General features: G+C 36.0%; 2 protein-coding genes across 4 annotated transcripts in view; one reads left to right on the top strand and one right to left on the bottom strand.

Annotated features, from left to right (window-relative positions):
• LOC111056305 (protein spinster homolog 1) overlaps positions 1-2,502 on the top strand; it is a 94,681-nt gene extending 92,179 nt beyond the window's left edge. For both annotated transcript variants that reach the window (XM_039442719.1, XM_039442718.1), the window contains exon 11: positions 1,282-2,502. In XM_039442719.1, the coding sequence (XP_039298653.1) occupies positions 1,282-1,454 (173 nt within the window). In that variant the 3' untranslated portion in view covers positions 1,455-2,502. The remainder of the gene's footprint in view (positions 1-1,281) is intronic.
• Positions 2,503-8,723: 6,221 nt separating this feature from the next.
• Positions 8,724-19,989, bottom strand: part of LOC120354832 — a 42,937-nt gene continuing 31,671 nt past the window's right edge. For both annotated transcript variants that reach the window (XM_039442716.1, XM_039442717.1), the window contains exons 2-3: positions 9,750-10,092; positions 8,724-8,992 (exon numbers count right to left, since the gene is read on the bottom strand). In XM_039442716.1, coding sequence (XP_039298650.1) covers positions 8,833-8,992; positions 9,750-10,092 — 503 coding nt within the window. In that variant the 3' untranslated portion in view covers positions 8,724-8,832. The remainder of the gene's footprint in view (positions 8,993-9,749; positions 10,093-19,989) is intronic.

The raw sequence follows: 19,989 nt of genomic DNA, 5'->3' as shown, positions 1-19,989 counted from the left end.
TCTATTGGAATTGATGTTGCTTTCCATGACAAAATACAATATAATAGCTTTGTTGTAGTTCAGACACTGTGTTACTTGTAAATATTTGAAAAAAAACACTTACTCCAAGAAAAGTGAGTGTTTTTTTTTTTAAATATTTACAAGTAACACAGTATCTGAACTATAACAATTATTTCTACTGGGTTATACGAAATACTTTCTACCTTATAAGTTATACATATTTCCAACTGGACTCTTGAGAAATCGTGTAGTTGAAGAGCAGAGATATGTTCCAACAAAGAGAAAAAATGTTTTTAATCAATCCACTGGTACCATACCATAGAAAATATTCACCTCCAATATTCACAGATATTTTGTATGTAATTAGTGGCCCTTTCGAGTAGCAAATCTTTATTCTAATAATTAGGGATCCGAAATCGATGGTACCACTAAATCAAATCAAATTTATTTTTTTCAACACTTTACAAAGTTGATATATATTGTAAAGCATAACAGTAAATACAGTAGTACTACAGTATAACATAAAATATAAGCATACCATAATGAAGACTATAGTAACAATTTGTTGTTTTGTACAATATATATGATAGTTAGTAATGAGAGATATACCCTTACGGCTTACTCATAGGCTATTGCCTGTGAGTAAGAGTGAATCTGGATTAAAATGACTCAGATGAAAATTGTATGAGAAAATAACAGTAAGGATGATAAAGAAATGAAGTGATTTGGGGTAATCAAGCGTAATTATTCTCAGTAAGTCTGAGTTTCTTTTCAAGATTTTAAATTTTCATAAATTAATACAGTATTTTCCAGTTATCAGTGATGGTTTAGTGGAATATATATATATATTTAATTTGGTTTTCAACTTGTCTAAATTCCTCGTTAATAAATATTTTGGACTCAAAATTTTACCAAACTTATGAAGTAATAAACATAACCTATTTTTGGACAATTTCTATTCAAATTTGTGAAAGGAACAGTTCTGGACTTTAAGCCTGTTGTTCCTTTCCCAATCATTCATAATTTAGAATTATATTGTATCTATCAGAATGTATAAATAATAATAATTATTATTATTATTCGAGAATAGAACAATAGAGTTTTAGCTGTGAACCATCCTTTTAGTGATTGAACGAAAGAGTTTTACCGGAGATTGAGAACGTCCACTATAGTTTGTAGCCTACTTGTTGCATCTTCTAGAATAAGTTACCTTTGCCGATTTGTTACAAAAAATGAAGTGTTATTATAAATTTGTTAATGGATTATTATTATCAATTGCAGGCTCAGTACTATTCGCCATAACAATGATGATGATGGGCAAGACAAAGAAAGAGACAAAAAATGCAGCCAATGTTGAAGGAGTGGCCAATGAAGGTTTCACATCGCTGGAAAACATTTCCAGGACCAACAGCCAACCAGCCAACAGTAGGACAATCGAAAGTCACCATTTGTAAAAAATCAAACGAAGCCCATGTTCATTCAACAAGTGATTTGTGATACGTTTTTTTATATAAGTTATAATTATTATCATTATTTATACATAGACAATCTGTACAAATATGTTAATTGCATTAGAAGCCAGTTCCTAGTGCTAAATTTATAATTTGTAGTTTATGTTTCTATGTTAATTGAGAAGGCACTTTGACGAAGCTATAATGTGTTCATTTCGAGAGCGATTAGAGAGAAATGATCAACAATTGTTAGTTTTATACTGTGTAAAGCTGTAGAATTTTCCAATGTTTCAACAGAACATTATTGTAGAAGTTTCAACGACGAGTGGAAATGATATAGTTAAGAGCTGTGAATTTTATAAATTTTGATTGGATTTGGGTATAAAAATACTGAAATGTTGAGATAAAAATTGTTCAAATTAAATTTTATGTTAAATCAATAAACTGGTAATATAATATAAAATGTTGAATATTATAAAATGATAAGAATTTGTAAATACATTTTGATACAATATCAACATTCAACTCTTGAAATATAGGCTAAATTATAATTTCAACCTTTTAAGAGGATAGTACAATATTAATGAAATGAAAATATTTTGACGCAGGAGAAAGGAGAATCTTGAGACCAACTGTTAAAAACTAACAAAACATTGACACGATCAATGCTGTAATCAAACGTTATGAGCATTGCACATCTCATCACATTAAAAGCTCATTAATGTAACCCATTTTCAATGAATATTCCAAACTAAAAGTTACATGAAACTAATATTATCACGGTACCATAGAAACGTAATTGGCAATTCAAAATCGGATTTTTTTAATAATTCCGTGTCAATTAAAATGATTAACCACTCTTTTGTAATTGACTATGCAAAGTAAGATGGGGAAGAATGCTGAGCTTATTTACCTATGTATAGGAATACATGAATAAATATGATGTGTAAATCTCTAATACCCAAAGCAATCTATTTTGAACGTGTAGATTTGTGAATTACCATAATTTCAGAGCAAAATAATGTTGTTAATAAAGCAATGTTAAACAATATAATTTGTCTTTTATTAATTATTAATAGTTCTTTTGTGTGAGTCAGGTGCTGCTTAATAGCTTTGTCATTAAAGATAAGAAGATCATGTCTTTTGCATTCTGGAGCAAGACGACATTTTTAACAGGTGGTCATCTGACTGGATTATTAATAGTAGGTACTGTATTGAATTATGAAAACAAATCATGTGAAAAATAATAAATTGATCCAAAATAGATCATTTCTACTCCCAACTTCTAATTTACAATCTATTGAAAGAATGAAAAAAACCTACTTCAAAATCTTTAGAGAAATGGAATTTGACAAAGTTGATGCATATTTTTACAAACAGTTGAACTATTTTTGTAAATTGAATGCATCATTCATTTAAAATCCCTATCCGTGGATATTTTTTCCTTCACAATCTGATACATAAATTAGGCTGATTGATATGATAAACCATATGTTTTCGTTGTCATTGATTCATTCATAAATATCAAATGTTGTTGATCCGTTACTAGGAGAAAGTCATGTTCAATTTTATTTGATTAAATAAAATGAAGAGTCTACAAATGAAGAGTTTACTTATTTCAATTTAATCAAATAAAAATGCCGACAAAGAAAAAGACAAAAACGATTGAAAACCGTAACTACGAAGAAGATAAGATGGAATCACATATTGACAAGTTTCTCAAGCCAAAGGAATTATCTATCGACCCAGATTCGCCTACGGCAGAGAGAGAGTGGAAACATTGGAAAAAGACGTTCGAAAATTTCTTAGAAGGAACGACAACCAAAGACAAAATGAAAATATTGGTAAACTTCTTATCACCTGCTTTATACGAAATTGTGGAAAGCTATACTTCATATGAAGAAACTATATCCATGTTGGAAGATATGTTCGTTAAACCGAAGAACGAAATTTATGCACGATACTGCCTTGCTAATGCAAAACAACAAATAGGTGAGTTCATTGATCACTACTATTCTGAACTAAAAAGATTAAGCTTATCATGTAACTTCACTAGAGTGTCAGCCGAAGAAAACAAAAACGAGCATATTAGAGATGCTCTTGTTTCAGGGTTATGTTCTATTGAAATTAAAGAGAAACTTTTTCATCAAGGAGATTTGAGTCTACAAGAAACCGTTTCCCAAGCACGTGTTCTTGAATCCGCAAAAACATATGCCGACTCCTTTAAAAGTACTTGTTATACAAACTCTGTTGAAGAAAATAAAAACATAAGCTTGAGTGAATCTTTCTCAGATGTTAATGCTGTAACCCAAAATCGACAGGCAATTGTAGAGAAATCCGTTCAATGCCAACGTTGCGGATATAAAAAACACTCAAATTCTCAAGAATGTCCTGCAATAGGAAAGACTTGTCATAAATGTTCCCGAATTGGACACTTTTCCCATGTGTGTAAAAGTAAAACGCTCAAAGAAAAACTAACTACGTCAACTATTACTGCAGCTGGTATAGCCAGTAATCTTTCTAAAGCTACAATTATTGTTTCGGTGAATGGAATAAATACACCAGCTCTTATTGATACCGGAAGTGTTGCCAGTTTTATTGATGAAAAATTTGCAAAAACAAATAAATTTAAAACTGCATCAGATTCTTGTTTTATAAGATTTGCATCTGTTCAACATAACACCGCTACAAAAGCATGTGTTTATAGCAATATTGTGTACAAAGGAAATGAATACAACAATATTAAACTCTTGGTATTAAAAGAATGCTGTTGCAATGTGATACTTGGTCACGATTTTTTGATGAATCACTCTACAATAAGTTTAGCATTCAATGGTAATAAACAGCCTCTTGTAATAGATAATAATTCTACAACCACACCACCCTTGAAAGATTGCCTCTTGGTGGAGGCCATGATAAAACCATGTTCCCTTTTCAATGACTTGACTCCCGATTGCCACCCAATAACTACCCGATCCAGAAGACACTCACAAGATGACTATGAATTCATGAAGAATGAGGTCAATCGCCTCCTTACAGAAGGAATAATTGAGGAAAGCCAGTCCAGTTGGCGTGCCCAGCCTTTCATTGTAACCAATGGACAGAAGAAACGAATGGTCATAGACTATTCACAGACTATTAATAAATTCACAAATTTAGACGCATACCCTCTCCCATTGATCGAAGATCTTGTAAACACAATTGCCAAGTACAACTTTTTTAGTACTGTAGATTTCAAGTCAGCTTACCATCAAATACCGATTCTTGAGAATGAACGACATTACACTGCCTTTGAAGTAGGCCGAAAACTTTATCAGTTCAAACGAATACCATTCGGAGTAACCAATGGAGTAGCTGCCTTCCAACGTACAATAAACGGACTTATAGAAAGAGAGAATTTGAACGACTGCTTTGCCTATTTGGATGATGTTGTCATTTGCGGTTCAGATCAAGAAGAACATGACAGAAATCTTAAGAAATTTCAACAAGTAATTGAATTGTATGGCTTGACTATAAATGAAGAAAAATGTAAATTTTCAAAAAAATCATTGAAGTTCCTTGGGTATGAGATAAAACATGGAGAAATTAAACCTGACCCAGAACGCCTTGCACCACTCATGAACTTTCCACCCCCAAGAAATGCTAAAGAAATGAAACGACTCATGGGATTACTGGCTCATTACTCCCGATGGATTAAAAACTTTTCTCAAAAGATTCACCCCCTTGTCCACATGCAGAAATTCCCTCTATCTCAAGATCAGATGGAAACTTTGGAATTGTTGAAAAATGAAATTGCTTCCGCGGTACTGCTCTTTGTTGATGAAAATGTACCATTCATAATTGAGACAGATGCATCAGATTTTGCAATTGGTGCAACATTAACACAAAATTCTCGACCAGTAGCCTTTTTCTCACGAACTTTGTCCCAAAGTGAAACCAGGCATTCAGCTGTTGAGAAAGAAGCCTATGCCATTGTGGAGTCTATAAGAAAATGGAGACACTATTTACTACGAAAACAATTCACTTTGATCACTGACCAAAAATCAGTCACATTCATGTTTGGCACTCAACACAATAGAAAAATACTAAATGAAAAGATACAAAGGTGGCGCCTAGAATTATCTGAATACAAATTCAACATAGTCTACAGACCTGGAAAAGAAAATGCACCAGCTGATGCACTCTCTCGTATATGTATTACAGCTGGTTGTTCAACATTGAACTCAGCTTTGGCAAAATACCATGATGAACTTTGTCACCCTGGTGTAACTCGTTTCTACCACTGGCTCAGAATGAAAAATCTCCCCTATACTGTAGATGATGTAAGGAAAATTTGCTCCAATTGTGCAATTTGCTCTGAAATAAAACCACAGTATATGAAGACAAAAGGAAATCTCATAAAGGCAACAAAACCTTTTGAACGAATTAATATGGACTTCAAAGGACCCGTACAATCAAAAACAAGAAATAAATACCTACTGGTGATGGTTGATGAGTACTCAAGATTCCCTTTTGTATTTCCTTGTCCAGACATGACTGCGAGAACAGTCATAAATTGCCTGGTCTCATTCTCTCATTAATATCAATGTTTGGCCTTCCAAGCTATATTCACACAGACAGAGGAACATCCTTCATGTCAACTGAGTTGAAGAGCTTTCTTGGCTCAAAAGGGATAGCAACTAGTAGATCAACGCCTTACAATCCGAGAGGGAATGGTCAAGTAGAGCGATATAATGGAATTATATGGAAAGCAATAACACTAGCTCTAAGATCACGAGGACTTGATTCAAATCGATGGGAGGAAGTGTTGCCTGATGCACTTCACTCTATTCGATCTCTTTTGTGTACTACAACAAATTGCACCCCTCATGAACGAATGTTCCTACACATGAGATCCTCAACAAATGGACAGTCACTACTATCTTGGCTAATGAGCCCAGGACCAGTTTGGCTGAAGAAAATGAACCGAAATTCAAAGCAAGATTCATCAGTAGAAGAAGTTGAATTGATTGAGGCAAACCCAGAGTATGCTCACATTCGTCGCCCTGATGGACAAGAGTCCACTGTGTCGCTCCGTCATCTTGCCCCTAAGATAACACGAAAATCTAGCCGGGTAGAATGATATGATAAACCATATGTTTTCGTTGTCAAATGATTCATTCATAAATATCAAATGTTGTTGATCCGTTACTAGTAGAAAGTCATGTTCAATTTTATTTGATTAAAGCTCTACAAATGAAGAGTTTACTTATTTCACTGATAATGCAATATTTTGAAAATTATTATTAAAAGGAAAATCCAAATTAAATCCAATTTAAACCCTGTTGTCAATATTTGCAGTAGCAGTAGCATTGATTCGGGGTGAATTACAGCATTTAATTTGGATTTTCGTTTAATAATAATGATTAATTCATTAGCATTTGAATAATTGCAATATCTCAGTAATTTTCATCGATAGCAATATTTTGAGCTTCTTTAACGAGCTGAGAATAATGAGCTATATACTGTCATGGTTTAATATGAAACCAACCACATACCAAATAAACAAACTGAGATCATAAGTTAAGATATTTGAATTTGTAGCAATCTCAGCATACCCACGAGCGTCCCCTGAAGGTTTGTGGACCCCGAATTGTTTTGTAATTTTGACTACTGGAATAATGGCAACCTGGAGGACGTTGTAATTATAGTCAACCGCACGAAATTAGTTCGATGGAAATTGGAACGACTGAGTGCATCCTCACCCCCCCCCACGCACCCACAGACGTTGCCAATTCGTCAGGTGTATTATAAAAATACAATTTTCCATTTATAACGAGCTGTGAACAACGTTGATCAACTCTTATCTCAAATTTTATCGGACTATTTTCGTGCGGTTGACTATATAGGAGCGTGAGAGGTATGCAGCTCTTCCATTTTACCTCATAACTATTATTATAAATTATATTAGGTTGATTCATTATCAAATTGTCTATTTTCGTTAGGACTACTCTTGAATAGAAATAAAAAATAAAAATCCAAGTACCCTTCTTTTAAATTGTTTACTTACAATTTGTTTTTTGTTAATTGTAAGTAAACAATTTTATTGAACGGTATATAGATTTTATTTTTTATTTCTATTATTATAAATTATGTTAATGTACTTAAACATGAGTTTTTGAAAAAACATAGGCTTTAATAAAAATACAGGAAAATATACGAGGAACATTAGTGACATGAAGATACATTGTATCAACAATGTATCATTGTGTAAAAACACATGTTTCAGCACATTAACATAATTTATAATAATAATAGAAATAAAAATTTAAATACGCTTTTTAAAAGGGGTTAGGATGCAAGGGGTCCAATTGACAAATTGTTAGTTTCAAGAAAATTGAGTCTAAAGTTTACTTACCTTACTAATAATTCTCCATTCATGAAATGAGTATAGACATGATATTCACCTATTCAGTAGGCCTATACCTTTACCAGATCAAACGTACCGTACCGTACAGTTTCATGTCTCAAATTGCTCTCCTTTCTCAATTATCAGCTAAGTCGTGATAAGAACTATCACTTGTACCCCTTGTTTACCAAACAAAACTCTTTTGTCTAGCTACACATAAATCTATCAAATTTACTAGCAATTGAACAATGATTAATGACCTCATTGCAATATTATCCGATTCGCTAATTGGTTACTTTTGGTATCTTTGCTTGGGGACATGGCTTAATCAAGTATTAATTTAATTTGATGGATACGAGCAACCGTTGTTCAGTAAACAAGGGATCCAAGTCACTTGGATCCCTTGTTTAATCAAATAAACAGCTGTTTGAAAATGTAGTTAAACATTTTTACACCAGATGTCAGCACTGATTAGATTTACATTTATACCTCTTGTATACTATACATTTTTACCACTTCCAATTAATGTAGCTAACTCAAAAAAATTAAAAATGTTACTTGGACCCCTTGTATTCTGACCCCCTCGTATAGGAAGTATGAAATTTGCATTCATAAGTTACTGTTATTAGAAAAAACAATTATGAGGAAAATTACTCATAATATTGTGTGACTTGGTGTTGGAACATTATCAGACCAAGTTGAAAGTAAACGTAACAGTTTTTACATTAAAACTGTAGCATATCTTATTATCACAGAATTAGCATCTGACTATAACGAGGTCCACGTTATAATATGGCAGTGGAAAAAGGTAGGAGAACAGCGTTTTTCCGATTCTCCACTTTCGGTGTATCTGATGTAATATTAACTGTTCACACTTGTTTGAAATAATCAATCATATTTTATTCGCTAAGAGCACTTTACAATTGAAATGAGAACAATAAATTATTGAAAATAGCTACATCTTCGGATTCTGATTGATCAGGGTCACCATGATCAGTTTGGTTCGTCACCGTGCGGGTTAGAGGAGAACTGCACCGCTGCTTCATACTCCAATTGTTCAAGAAGTTGGGCTTCATGGTCAACAGGCGGGTTGAACTCACCCTCCATGGGCGGCACAAACGGGTCCACCACGTTTGAGCCGACCCACACGACCCTGAAATTCACAATACAACACCATACTATTTTATTCAATTGATTTAATTTGTGCAAACTAGTATTAAAGCATAACAAGGAAAATGATAAAACCATGCCACATAATAATTTCTTCTATGTTTGGTTCTAAAGCGGCTAAATTTGAAAATCAACTTTGTGAAAATAATTAAGAACTAAAAATTTTGTGAAGTGAACAACTACAAGAATTAACCTATTTCGGACTATGTGTAACCTTACCTAACTAAATTTGGGAGAGGAATAGCACAAGGTTACCTTTTTTTCTCTCCCTATCATCTTGATGATGTACTTATTGTATGAATCAATAAAGAAAGAATTAATTTTATCATTCACTCTTCATGTTAGGACTGCTGATTATTAAAATGCAATGAAAATAATCAAGTACCTACCCTCAGCTTTATTGCAAAACTACTAGTTTCAACTCTTCAAGAACCATTTTCAAGTGTAAATAAAACCTTTTAAAACTTTCATATACACTTGAAAATGGCTTTTGAAGAGTTAAAACTAGTACTGTACTGTTGCAACTAAATGAAGAATATGGACGCCCTAGCAAACAGTAACAAACTCAGTAGAAATGATAGGATGTCAAGCTTGCCAATTTTCTTTTTCCTCAACCTTCCATAGTATATATTACTTATTTTGATTTCTGAAATGACCATCTACTGAAAAGACTTGAATTCATCTCTTCAATAACCATGTTTTAATATTTTTAAAAATGATGGTGTAAATTAAAAACTCACCCTTGACCTATGTTAGCAGCTGCACCTTCTGGTTCTGGCAGATTTCCCTCCTGTGCTATAGGAATGTTATTGATGCCATCTCCTTCCTGCTGATTTCCCTCCTGTGCTACAGGAATGTTATTGATGCCATCTCCTTCCTGCTGATTCCCCTCCTGTGCTAAAGGAATGTTATTGATGCCATCTCCTTCCTGCTGATTTCCATCCTGTGCTACAGGAATGTTATTGATGCCATCTCCTTCCTGCTGATTTCCCTCCTGTGCTACAGGAATGTTATTGATGCCATCTCCTTCCTGCAGGTTTTCCTCCTGTGCTTGTGGTACATTTTCGATAGAATTTTCCATATCTGTAATTGAAATACACCAATTTGAAACCTGAACCTTGTCTGAATAAAACTTTACATGTACTGCACAAAACAAGATAAGTGGGATAAAATCAATTTATTTGCTTCTTGGACAAATCAATATAGACATTTAAGTATAATAAGAGAAACATATAACCTAGATTTCAAATTAATACAAGTCAGAAATAGAACATAAATAATTATACAAAACAATACAAAAACTCAAAAATTGAATATACTCTTATTCAGTTTATTTTAGGTTACTTTAGTTTATTTTTAGGGCCAAGCTATATGAAGAGTTTCTCCAGGCGTTTTTGCACTGGCGGCGGACGAGTCGGCAGAATTTTTATTTTTATTATTATTTTTGAAGGGACAGATTCAAGGATCCAAAGGTTCAACCGAAGCTTATTGTGTTCCCCAGTAGTATTTTAGTTAGGCAAACAAATACCTGTGTCCTTTACAAGAACCAGGAGTTTTTCCCTATGCTAACATCCCATTCATCATATGGTTGCTTGTCGCAATCCAGTGTGATATGCTTGGCAGTCTCTTCAGACTGATAAGTCCTCATGACCTACGCTACTAGTGAAACATTTTTGGGTGAGTCATTGCACCCCAATTCGACAGTGTCTTGAGCTATGTAGCTCTATGACTGCTCAACGTAATAACAGTGCTGAAGTTGGGGGTTCCTGATATAAGACCTTGAGTAGAACTTGGCAATTTTTTTTTTTTGTCCATAATTGAAATATTATAATTTTTCATTTCAATGTAATTCTGATTTTTCATTTTCTAATTCAATAATTTCTGATATTCTAATTTTAACTTCATTTTCAAAATATATTTTTAAAAGTGTTTTTTTTCCAAGTCTACATTTTTGGGAGAAGTGGAAATGGAGAAGGGTTCTCTCCTAGGGAATTTAGTACTGTGAACAGTGGCTGACTGACAATCAGATGTTGGACCATCACGGCCCAACTGCTAACTGTCAATCAGGCCACCATTGTTGAAATGGGAGTGGCTTTTGGGTCTGAGCTGGTCGTGGTATTTCGTACATCTGCCTTATTGATGTACGCCATGAGATAGAAGCTGTATCATGAAGCTTTCGAGATGTGAGCTGAATGAAGTTGAGTAATTGAGGGGTACTGGCATATTCATAGAGTAACCTGCTATTCACAGTGTAGTGGAAGTTGCAGATGGTTCTGATGAGTCTGTTTTGAAGGCCAAATAGACGTTTTCTATTGGTCTTCGATAGATATGGGAACCAGACTGGGCGGCATAGGTTAGGTATGCCCTGATGATGGCTGTGAATATGAGTAGCCGAAATTTCAGGGGGAGAGAAGGGGTGACAAGAAGGGGTGACAAGAAGGGGGAATAGTTGTACAAACAGTGTTGTATTTTCACGTTGATGTGTTGTCTGAAAGTGAGTGAGTGTTTTGTCCAGAGTTACACCTAGATACTTGACATTATGGGACCATGGCAGGGTGTGACCATGGATGTTGAGTGTGGGAGGAAGTTTAAGTTTTCCGGAAAAGGCGACAGCCACACATTTAGTTGGATTAATCTCCACCTTCCAGGATGAGCACCAGGGTGTAAGCAGGTTTAACTGCTCTTGAATATTCCTGCCCTATTCAGATTCATGCTGCTCGAGTGGAATTTGGTGTCATCAGCAAATAGACTTGTTTGGACTGAAGGTAGAGATGGCATGTCGTTGATGGAGAAGGAGTAGAGGATTGGTCCAAGCACAGATCCTTGGGGGACACCTACTGTTGCTGGGGTGGGAACATCAAATTACCTGTTAGTAAGGTATGGCCTAAACAGTCTTATTGTTGGAGGTGGAAAGACAGATGAAAGCTTATAGAGTAGTCCATCCAGCCACACAGTGTCGAAGGCTGCCCTGAAGTCTATAAAGACTGCAGCCACGTGCTCTTTCTTGTTGAAAGAGTCTGATAACTGAGAGCAGAATTTCATCAGTTGCAGTGTTGTGAAACAACCTGCACGAAATCCAAACTGCTCTGGCCTTATCACACTATCTAGTGTATTTCTTATATGTTTCTCCAGAAACATTTTCTCAAAGTGCTTTGAGAAAAAGCAGGGTATGGAGATTGGCCTGTAGCTGGATGGTAGGAGTGGAGCGTTTTCCTGGCTTTAGGAGCAGGAATGATTTGCTCTTTTTCCATTCTGAGGGGAAGTGTTGAGTGTTCAGAATGGAATTGTAAATTACAAGCAGGTGTTGGGCTAGCTCTGGAGGCGCATTTAAGATGGCCTTCCCAGAAATACCATCAAGACCTGGGGCCTTTTTTTGGATTGGTATGTTTAAGTGCATTTGTTATATCTCCCATTGTTAAAGGTGAGAGATTATTTGGGGTGGGGTCTTGCACTGTGACTAAAACACTGTCAACTATTTTACTAAAGTGGGAGTTGAGCTCTTGACTATGAGGGATAGGTGGATTTGAGAAGTGAAGTTTTAGGTGGGGGGCAAACTCATTCACTTTCTCTTGGTCTGAGAAGATTAGTCCGTTTGGGCCCTCAAGTGGAGAGTTTGGGGCTTGTTTCCTGAGAAGTTTTTGGGTAGCTTGCCAGGCTGAGTTGGGTGGCAAAGAGGTGAGATATTCTTCCCAGGATTGGAGGCAATGTAGTTTTAGTAGTTGACAGCATTTGTTTGATGCTCTATTAAATGCATATTTGTCAGCAGGAGCTCGTGTTATCTGCCAACGTTTGTGAGTGCTGCGACACTCACTAATAGCCACTTGGATTTCAGTGGGAAGTAGTGAGCGTCGTTGGGGTGGGGCTAAGGAAGTGTTATCAGCTAGTGCTGTTTTTACTTCCGTGCCCTATGTGAGTTCCACTCCTGGCCTTCTTTCAAGGTCCTTCTGCTGAGGAAGGGGCAGCCAAATTGCCTCTAGGACGCCTGGCCATCCTTGACTCAGCTTCTTGACCCACATTTGTGCCTGGAGTTTCACCCATCTCTGGTCTCTTGGGTTTTTCCTTTTTGCCCCTCTGAAACTTCAAAGGGTCACAAGCCTCACCTCTCCCAAGAAGTTTTACCTGAATGGTCTTTGAGCAGTGGTGAGTTTTGGCCTCTCCACCCAATTCTCGTGTCCTGGAGTGGAACCTTTTTTGTAGCTCCTTCTGCTGAAGGAGGGGTCGCCAAATTGCCTCTAGGGCACCTAGTCTCCCTCGACTCAGCCTCTTGACCCAAATTTGTGCCTGGAGTTTCACCCATCTCTGGTCTCTTGGGGTTTTCTTTTCTCCCCTCCGAAACTGCCCTGAAAGGGGGCAGATATCCCATGGGTTTGAAGGTAAGGCAACTTCTGGAGTTGCCTTGGATACCCTTTTAGTTGCCTTCTATGACAAGCAGGGATACTTTGGGTGAATTATGGTTTTCAATACATTTTTGAGTACAATGTTCAACTCAAAGCACCCCCAACCCACAGGAGGCTGTCAGCAGGATAGGAAGCTCTACGATTTGCTGATTATCAGCTGATTCCCGAACGCCAACCCAATCAGCTGATAATTAGCCAATCGGAGAGCTTCTTGCCCTGCCGACTCGTCCGCCACCAGTGCAAAAACGATTAATGTGGCTTGGTCCTTCCCTTACGATAGTATGAAGGAGGGTCGCCACCTATCTCCCCGACAACTAGTCTCCTCGCAATTTTGATCACAGGCGTCAGTAAATCCCCTGGCAAAATATACCATTGCCGTCTACTAGTCTCCCCGACAGTAAATCCCCTACTAGAACGAAGGAGCCTAGCTGTCGGCGACAACTAAGCTCCTCGCACGCTCACAACTAGTCTTTCCGATAGTAAATCCCCTTCTCGATTGCCCTATGTGGGGTCTGGTTGTCGTGATCATACTCGACAATAACTAAGCTCCCCGACAGCTCACCTATTGAACATTGAAACCAGCTTGAAGCGGGCGGGGAAGTAGTACAATCACATATACTGTTTCACACATTCTATGAATTCGGGAACGCGCCAACTAGTCTCCCCGACAACTAGTCTCCCCGACAGTAAAGCTCCTCTTGAAACCACATTCGAGGGGATTTACTGACGGCGTCAACTAAGCTCCTGAAAGAGGAGATTTACTGACGGGAAGACTAGTTGTCGTCAGCGACCGAGGAGACTAGTTGTCGTTTACGGTCCCGACAACTAGTCTCCTCTGAACCAGTAGGGTATTTACTGTCGGGGAGACTAGTTGACGGGGAGACTAGTTGACGCTAGCGTGCAAGGAGCTTGGTTGTTGTCACCGAACCCGACAACCAAGCTCCTCGCTCGCTCTGAGCTCTGAGTGCCGGAGTTTTCGCGAGTAAACTGACATTTATATATTTCATGCACTTACTCTATGGATTTCCTCAAATCACGCCTGGTTTTCCCAGTCATTCATAGCTTTTTGAAGATTTATATCACATTTTTCAAGAACCAATAGTTCAAACTTCATAATGAGGTTCAGCTTAGGTATTGGTTCATATTTTTATGTTCTTATCCAAGATTCAAAACAACAAGCGAGTGAAGTAAGTTCAAAATACCCTTTTGACTGATATGATGTACAAGAGAGATCCGTTTCAATGGGATTTGCAGGCGAGCGAAGTGAGTCCCATTTACACTGCCGGGGTCCAGGGGTCATGGAATTACAGGCAGTGGCGGATAGATCAAGGAGGATCCAGCAGCAATAATATAAAAAACTTGAGTGAATTGAAAAATTTCAAAGTACAATATTATAAATTTTTCCGATGGAACTATTTGAGACTAGTCGGCAGACTCGCTTCGCTGGTCTGCATTTTTCATAGTGCAGGATGGAAAAAATCGTGTTTCTATTGGTATGAATAAATATTTCTCTGTAGAGACTTTGTTGAGATATTATGAAAATTATTGTATTCAGATCAGGCCTTTAAAATTTGAGATAGGAATTTATTTATTTAATCAATGAGAATTACACAACTTACAGAAAAATACCACAGGCTTATACGTGATTATAGGAATGACGTGGTTAACTTACAAAACATTCTAATCAAACTCTCTCAAGTATGAATTTTCCGATAAATGGAGAAATATGCATAGAAAACTAAATGAAAAACTGGAGAAAAGAATCCCTCTGATTTATCACCGCCATTACCTTGTGCCTGAACTTTTAAAAGATGATAAAGAAGACAATTTTGAATAAAATTTAGAATTTAGAAATAGGCCGACACATCTAGAAAATACCTGAGTCTATACCTAATTCATGCAGGTGAACGGGCTAGAGTCAAGAAAACTTCAATTAATCTTGCCATGCCTGATTTAATAGGTTTATACTATAGAATAACACTACAATTTGAAATAATTGAAAAATACAAACAGCTTCAATAAACATTGGCAACTAAAATCGAACAACAGAAACAACAATTTCATGTTATTTTGGTGACATTCTTCATCTGATTCGGGGGCGCATTACTATCCCCGATTAGATAGCAATACGTCACAAAACCAAACAATATCAGTCATCAAATAACAAGTCAATTTCAACATGGAATTACTCAAGAAAGAAAAGCCCGTTGAACCCAAGTTTCGTCGATAGTAACCCATATAACCCATTTCATAATAATTTTGAATCCCCACTTTTGATTGACATTCTCGAATGAACCTTTGTTTCACTACACTGCACTTTCGTTGGTCTGTACGTTGCTTTATCGTCGGGGTTACAGTACCTTGTTTTTGGCGGTGAACTTTTACCGGTTGAATTTGGCTTGACGGCGACGTCCTCTTACGTCCCTAGACCTGTCGTCTGAACGGGTGTCTTGAAGCGGTGTTACATAAAGTTGCGGAACCAAAGGGGTGGTAGTACAAGAAGTTGGTTTGGGGACACACATGAACCGCTGTAAATAAATGTATTACAGCATTAATTTCTAACTCTTCCTACAATTCATCAAAAGCTAAAACAGGAGTTATCTATTGATTACAATTAATTAACTTCTCTCATTCTATTTGAATCCTCATTTTATATAGATTTTTATCTTTAAACTACTGATTCTTTGTATCGGAATTAATGGATCTTTCTTCACAAATAATTCAAAAGTTCTGTTATAATTTAATAAATTAGCGTTCAGTTAAAAGCCTTAACGCCATGAGAAAACACAGTCAGAAAAATATAAAATTGAGTCTTAAACTCAATATGAACATAATCTTAAAAATTTCATTCCAATTTAAAGGCTATCTTCCTGACTTTCAGCAATACTCTACGGTAATATATCTCCAGAAACAATAACTCAAATGTAACGTAACTGAAAACTTTCTATACTTCTTTAGAAAAAATTTATAAGTATCTTCCATCACTAATAAAATCAAAAGGATTATTCTCAATCAATATTATTAACTTGAAAAATAACAGGCTTTGTTGATAAAATACTCTTTGATTGAAGTCTCAATTAATTAAACTCCCTAAATTATATTTTAACCTTATTTTACGTACCTTAGCGGTTATTTGAAGAAATAATTGAAGAAATATTTGAAGCGGTTATTCGTACATGAAGAAGAAACACAATTAAACCTTTCAGGACATGGCACTACTAGAAAATTTAAACTTTAATAAAAATAAAACTAGCTCCTACATTAACTAATTATATAAACTTATAAACTTGCCCAAAAAGGGCGAAACATAATGACTACATCTTTACTCTCGTAGTGCTCCTAGCAAAGTGTCCTCCGAAACGTAATCTGGTATCTCGACTGGGGAATCCCCACTACTGTATTTAGAAACAGGTCTCCTATTGGGCGAAGGGAATCAATTTGACCAATCGTCGCGTGGCTTCTAGAGCCTTTGGACCAAATAGTAACTGCAAAATCGGTAGTTTGTTATAATTTCAATGCTTGCTGTTTTCCAACTTATCGCACTTTATGTCGCGACAGGAAGGCTAAGTTTTAGAGAGAATTCCATAATCTACATTCCTCGACGACTCGGAGCCACAATTTTTAAATATCTATCATGGGAAACTCGAAGTCATGGCCGTTCATAATAGAGAGAGAGAAAATAATTTATTTCGCTAACTCACAATAATGGCTCTAGTATATTGCGTATTAAATTTACCATTATAACTTGGGAAAAGGCCTGAATTAAAAATAGTGCGCGGCACAACCTCAAGTTTACACTTTCAAATTCAGTTGTTCCTGAGAAAACAACTTACTCTGAACTTGAAAAAATATTACACGGACCTGTGGAACAGATTTAAACAATTTCTGTCCATAAAGTACTGAAAAACGCAAAAACCGAAAAATATAGAAAAATGTTGGAAAACGCCAGCTTTGAGCGTATCTTCGGTGAACTATTGGGCACCTCTCAACATAATATTTTTAGACCCTAGCTGAACATTTGTACCTAATTTAAACGTTTTTTGTTCTCGAAAAAACTGAGAAAAAGAAGAAAAACACTTATTTTGGGCTTGTGTTTGACGTTATACCACAGCTCTTCCAATAGAACATTTTGTACACCTAAAGCAATACCTACTATTACTTTAGTAATAGTAATAGTAGGTATTGCCTAAAGCCCATGTTATACGAGCGCTAATGCCGCGGCTTTAACGCGGCGCTGGCAGCGCTGAACCAAGTTATACACAGCGTTGTTAGCGCGCACTATAAAAGTAACATTGCTAAGTCAATTTATCAGCGCTCGTATAACATGGACCTTGAGGTGCGTACAGATTTACGCGCCGCAAGCACGTGCAATTCATTTTTTAACAGCTGATTTCAAGCTTTTTATATCTGTTTTTTATGTCCGTTTCTTTACGAATACAGATATAATCAGCTGATGGAAAGTGAATTGGTCGTGCTCACGGAGCATGAATCTGTACGCACCTGTTTACCAAATTTGAACATTTTCTGTCTATTAATTCTTTTTAAAACCGAGAAATTCAATTCCTTTATTTCCACTTGGCATACATGTGCATATTTATATTTGAAATTCAACAAAATAAGAATCACATTTTTACAAAAACAGTACAAAGAACATATTGATTGAGTGGAATTCCCCCAGTAAGACTATGCGTCTGAGATTGGGGGACAGTTCCTGCGAGCAGTATTATTCAAGTTATATGGTATTATATTTACTATGAATTACAATATGTGTGATTAAAATTACACAACTAAGATTCAGATAACAGTAGGCGAATTATGCACAGCCTGCGTCTTGTGCTTAGAGTACAAGGTTACTAGGCTGTGCAGTCCATGCGGCCATGCTAATATGTGCAGTGTGCACGGCATGCTGCAATTCATTTATTGCACAAGAATACCACTATTCAGTTACAAACTCTGACGGAAGCGTGGAGGTGACCGATATCCAGTTACCATTAACATGTCCAGTTTGTAGGGCGATAATAGGCCAAATTATTAGAGTAGTTATGTAGGTAGTTAGTTATTTATTAAGTTATTTTCTTGGTGTTTCTTTGTAATATAAGAGATTATTATTATTATTATTATTATTCTGTGTAATAAAAGATTGTTTATAAATCATAGTTTTATTCATCAGCATTGAAAATCCCAATCCATTCTGAAGGCTGAGCGTGTATCTGTGTAGTATGTTAACTCATATTGCTGCAGCATGTAATAAAGCTCGGCAATACAATTCCAAGAGAAAAAATCATTAATTTCATTATGAACTTCCTTCATGATACCTGCTTCAAAGGCTGTTCTCTCCGACTGAAACCGACGACGGTCATAGTATAATCTATTGTCCGTATAATGTATTGTCTATACTACAATAGCATTTGACTTCTATGATGACTTCTGCTGAACCTCCTGTCCCATTCTGAGGGCTGCCCGAGAAATCTTTTGTATCAATACCGCAAGAGACGAGGCAGCCCATGCATTATCGCCTCAACACATGCATGCATGATTAACATACAACAGTAGTAAATTGTTATACCTAAACAAACTCTATCTAATTCTTAACTCCGTCTCAGGTGGTTTTGGTGAGAGAAGTTATATGTGCTTGTTGTAAGCATTAACATTTTATATGAGTTGCACTATTGTTAAATCATTGTTGATCAAGTCATAAGTGCTCAGAAAAAGTGAAAGCGACAAATACTTGATAATAGGTCAGAAATTGAACACAATTTTTTGGATTTTTCCAATGAATTGTCAATGGAATTTGGAAGGAATACTAGGAAGGATCCTTTTTGAATTGCGCGTCAATCTACAAGTAAAGTGTTTTTCTATTGTATCCTTTAAAAGACGATTTAAAGGATATTAAATTAATAGGGAGTATATCCAATAAGACATTTTGGTAATAGACAATTCTTTCTTATTATCTCTCATCAAAACTTGAAAGTGTATTCTCTCACAAAAACGTCATCGAAAGATGAATTCTAATGTAAAAAACCTTTCAGTCACAGCTACCTCCATTGGCTGGTTGATCTAGGGGTGAATACGTTTCAATAGCTAGTCAGCACTTCTTAGAGTTTTTAGAGAAAAACGTCAGCTATCTACAGAGTATGAGAAAAACGTAATTTGAACCACCCATTGAGTCCACCATCATGATTCGATGTACCCATCGATTGAAAAGGTTAGCTTGAAGTTAAAAGCCAATAAAAAATTGATTCATTAAGTTTGATATTTTTTCAACAATAGAATAGAAACTCATATCAACTGAAATAGGTACTATCGATCGCTATTCTTGTAAAAACTCTTCTTCACTCTAAAACTCTGGGAAAGGAAGAATTTGAATCCGTACTCTTATTATGATAATCTTTGAAGAATAAATCTATATTCGATACATAGGAATTCAATTGAGATTGCTAAATGCTAAGTAGGACAATGAAAAATACTATAATATTTTCTGTCTTCAGGATGCTTCGTAGTATTTTGCGTTGTCTTCAAGAAAGTTTAAAGAATTTGCAGTGTCGAAAAATGTAAATCATTGTTTCATTTCAAGTTGCAATTT

This window comes from Nilaparvata lugens, chromosome X (assembly GCF_014356525.2).
Source record: "Nilaparvata lugens isolate BPH chromosome X, ASM1435652v1, whole genome shotgun sequence".
NCBI lineage: Eukaryota > Metazoa > Arthropoda > Insecta > Hemiptera > Delphacidae > Nilaparvata > Nilaparvata lugens.
Note: the sequence above shows the minus strand (reverse complement) of the source record. Positions and strands in the feature narration are given on the sequence as shown.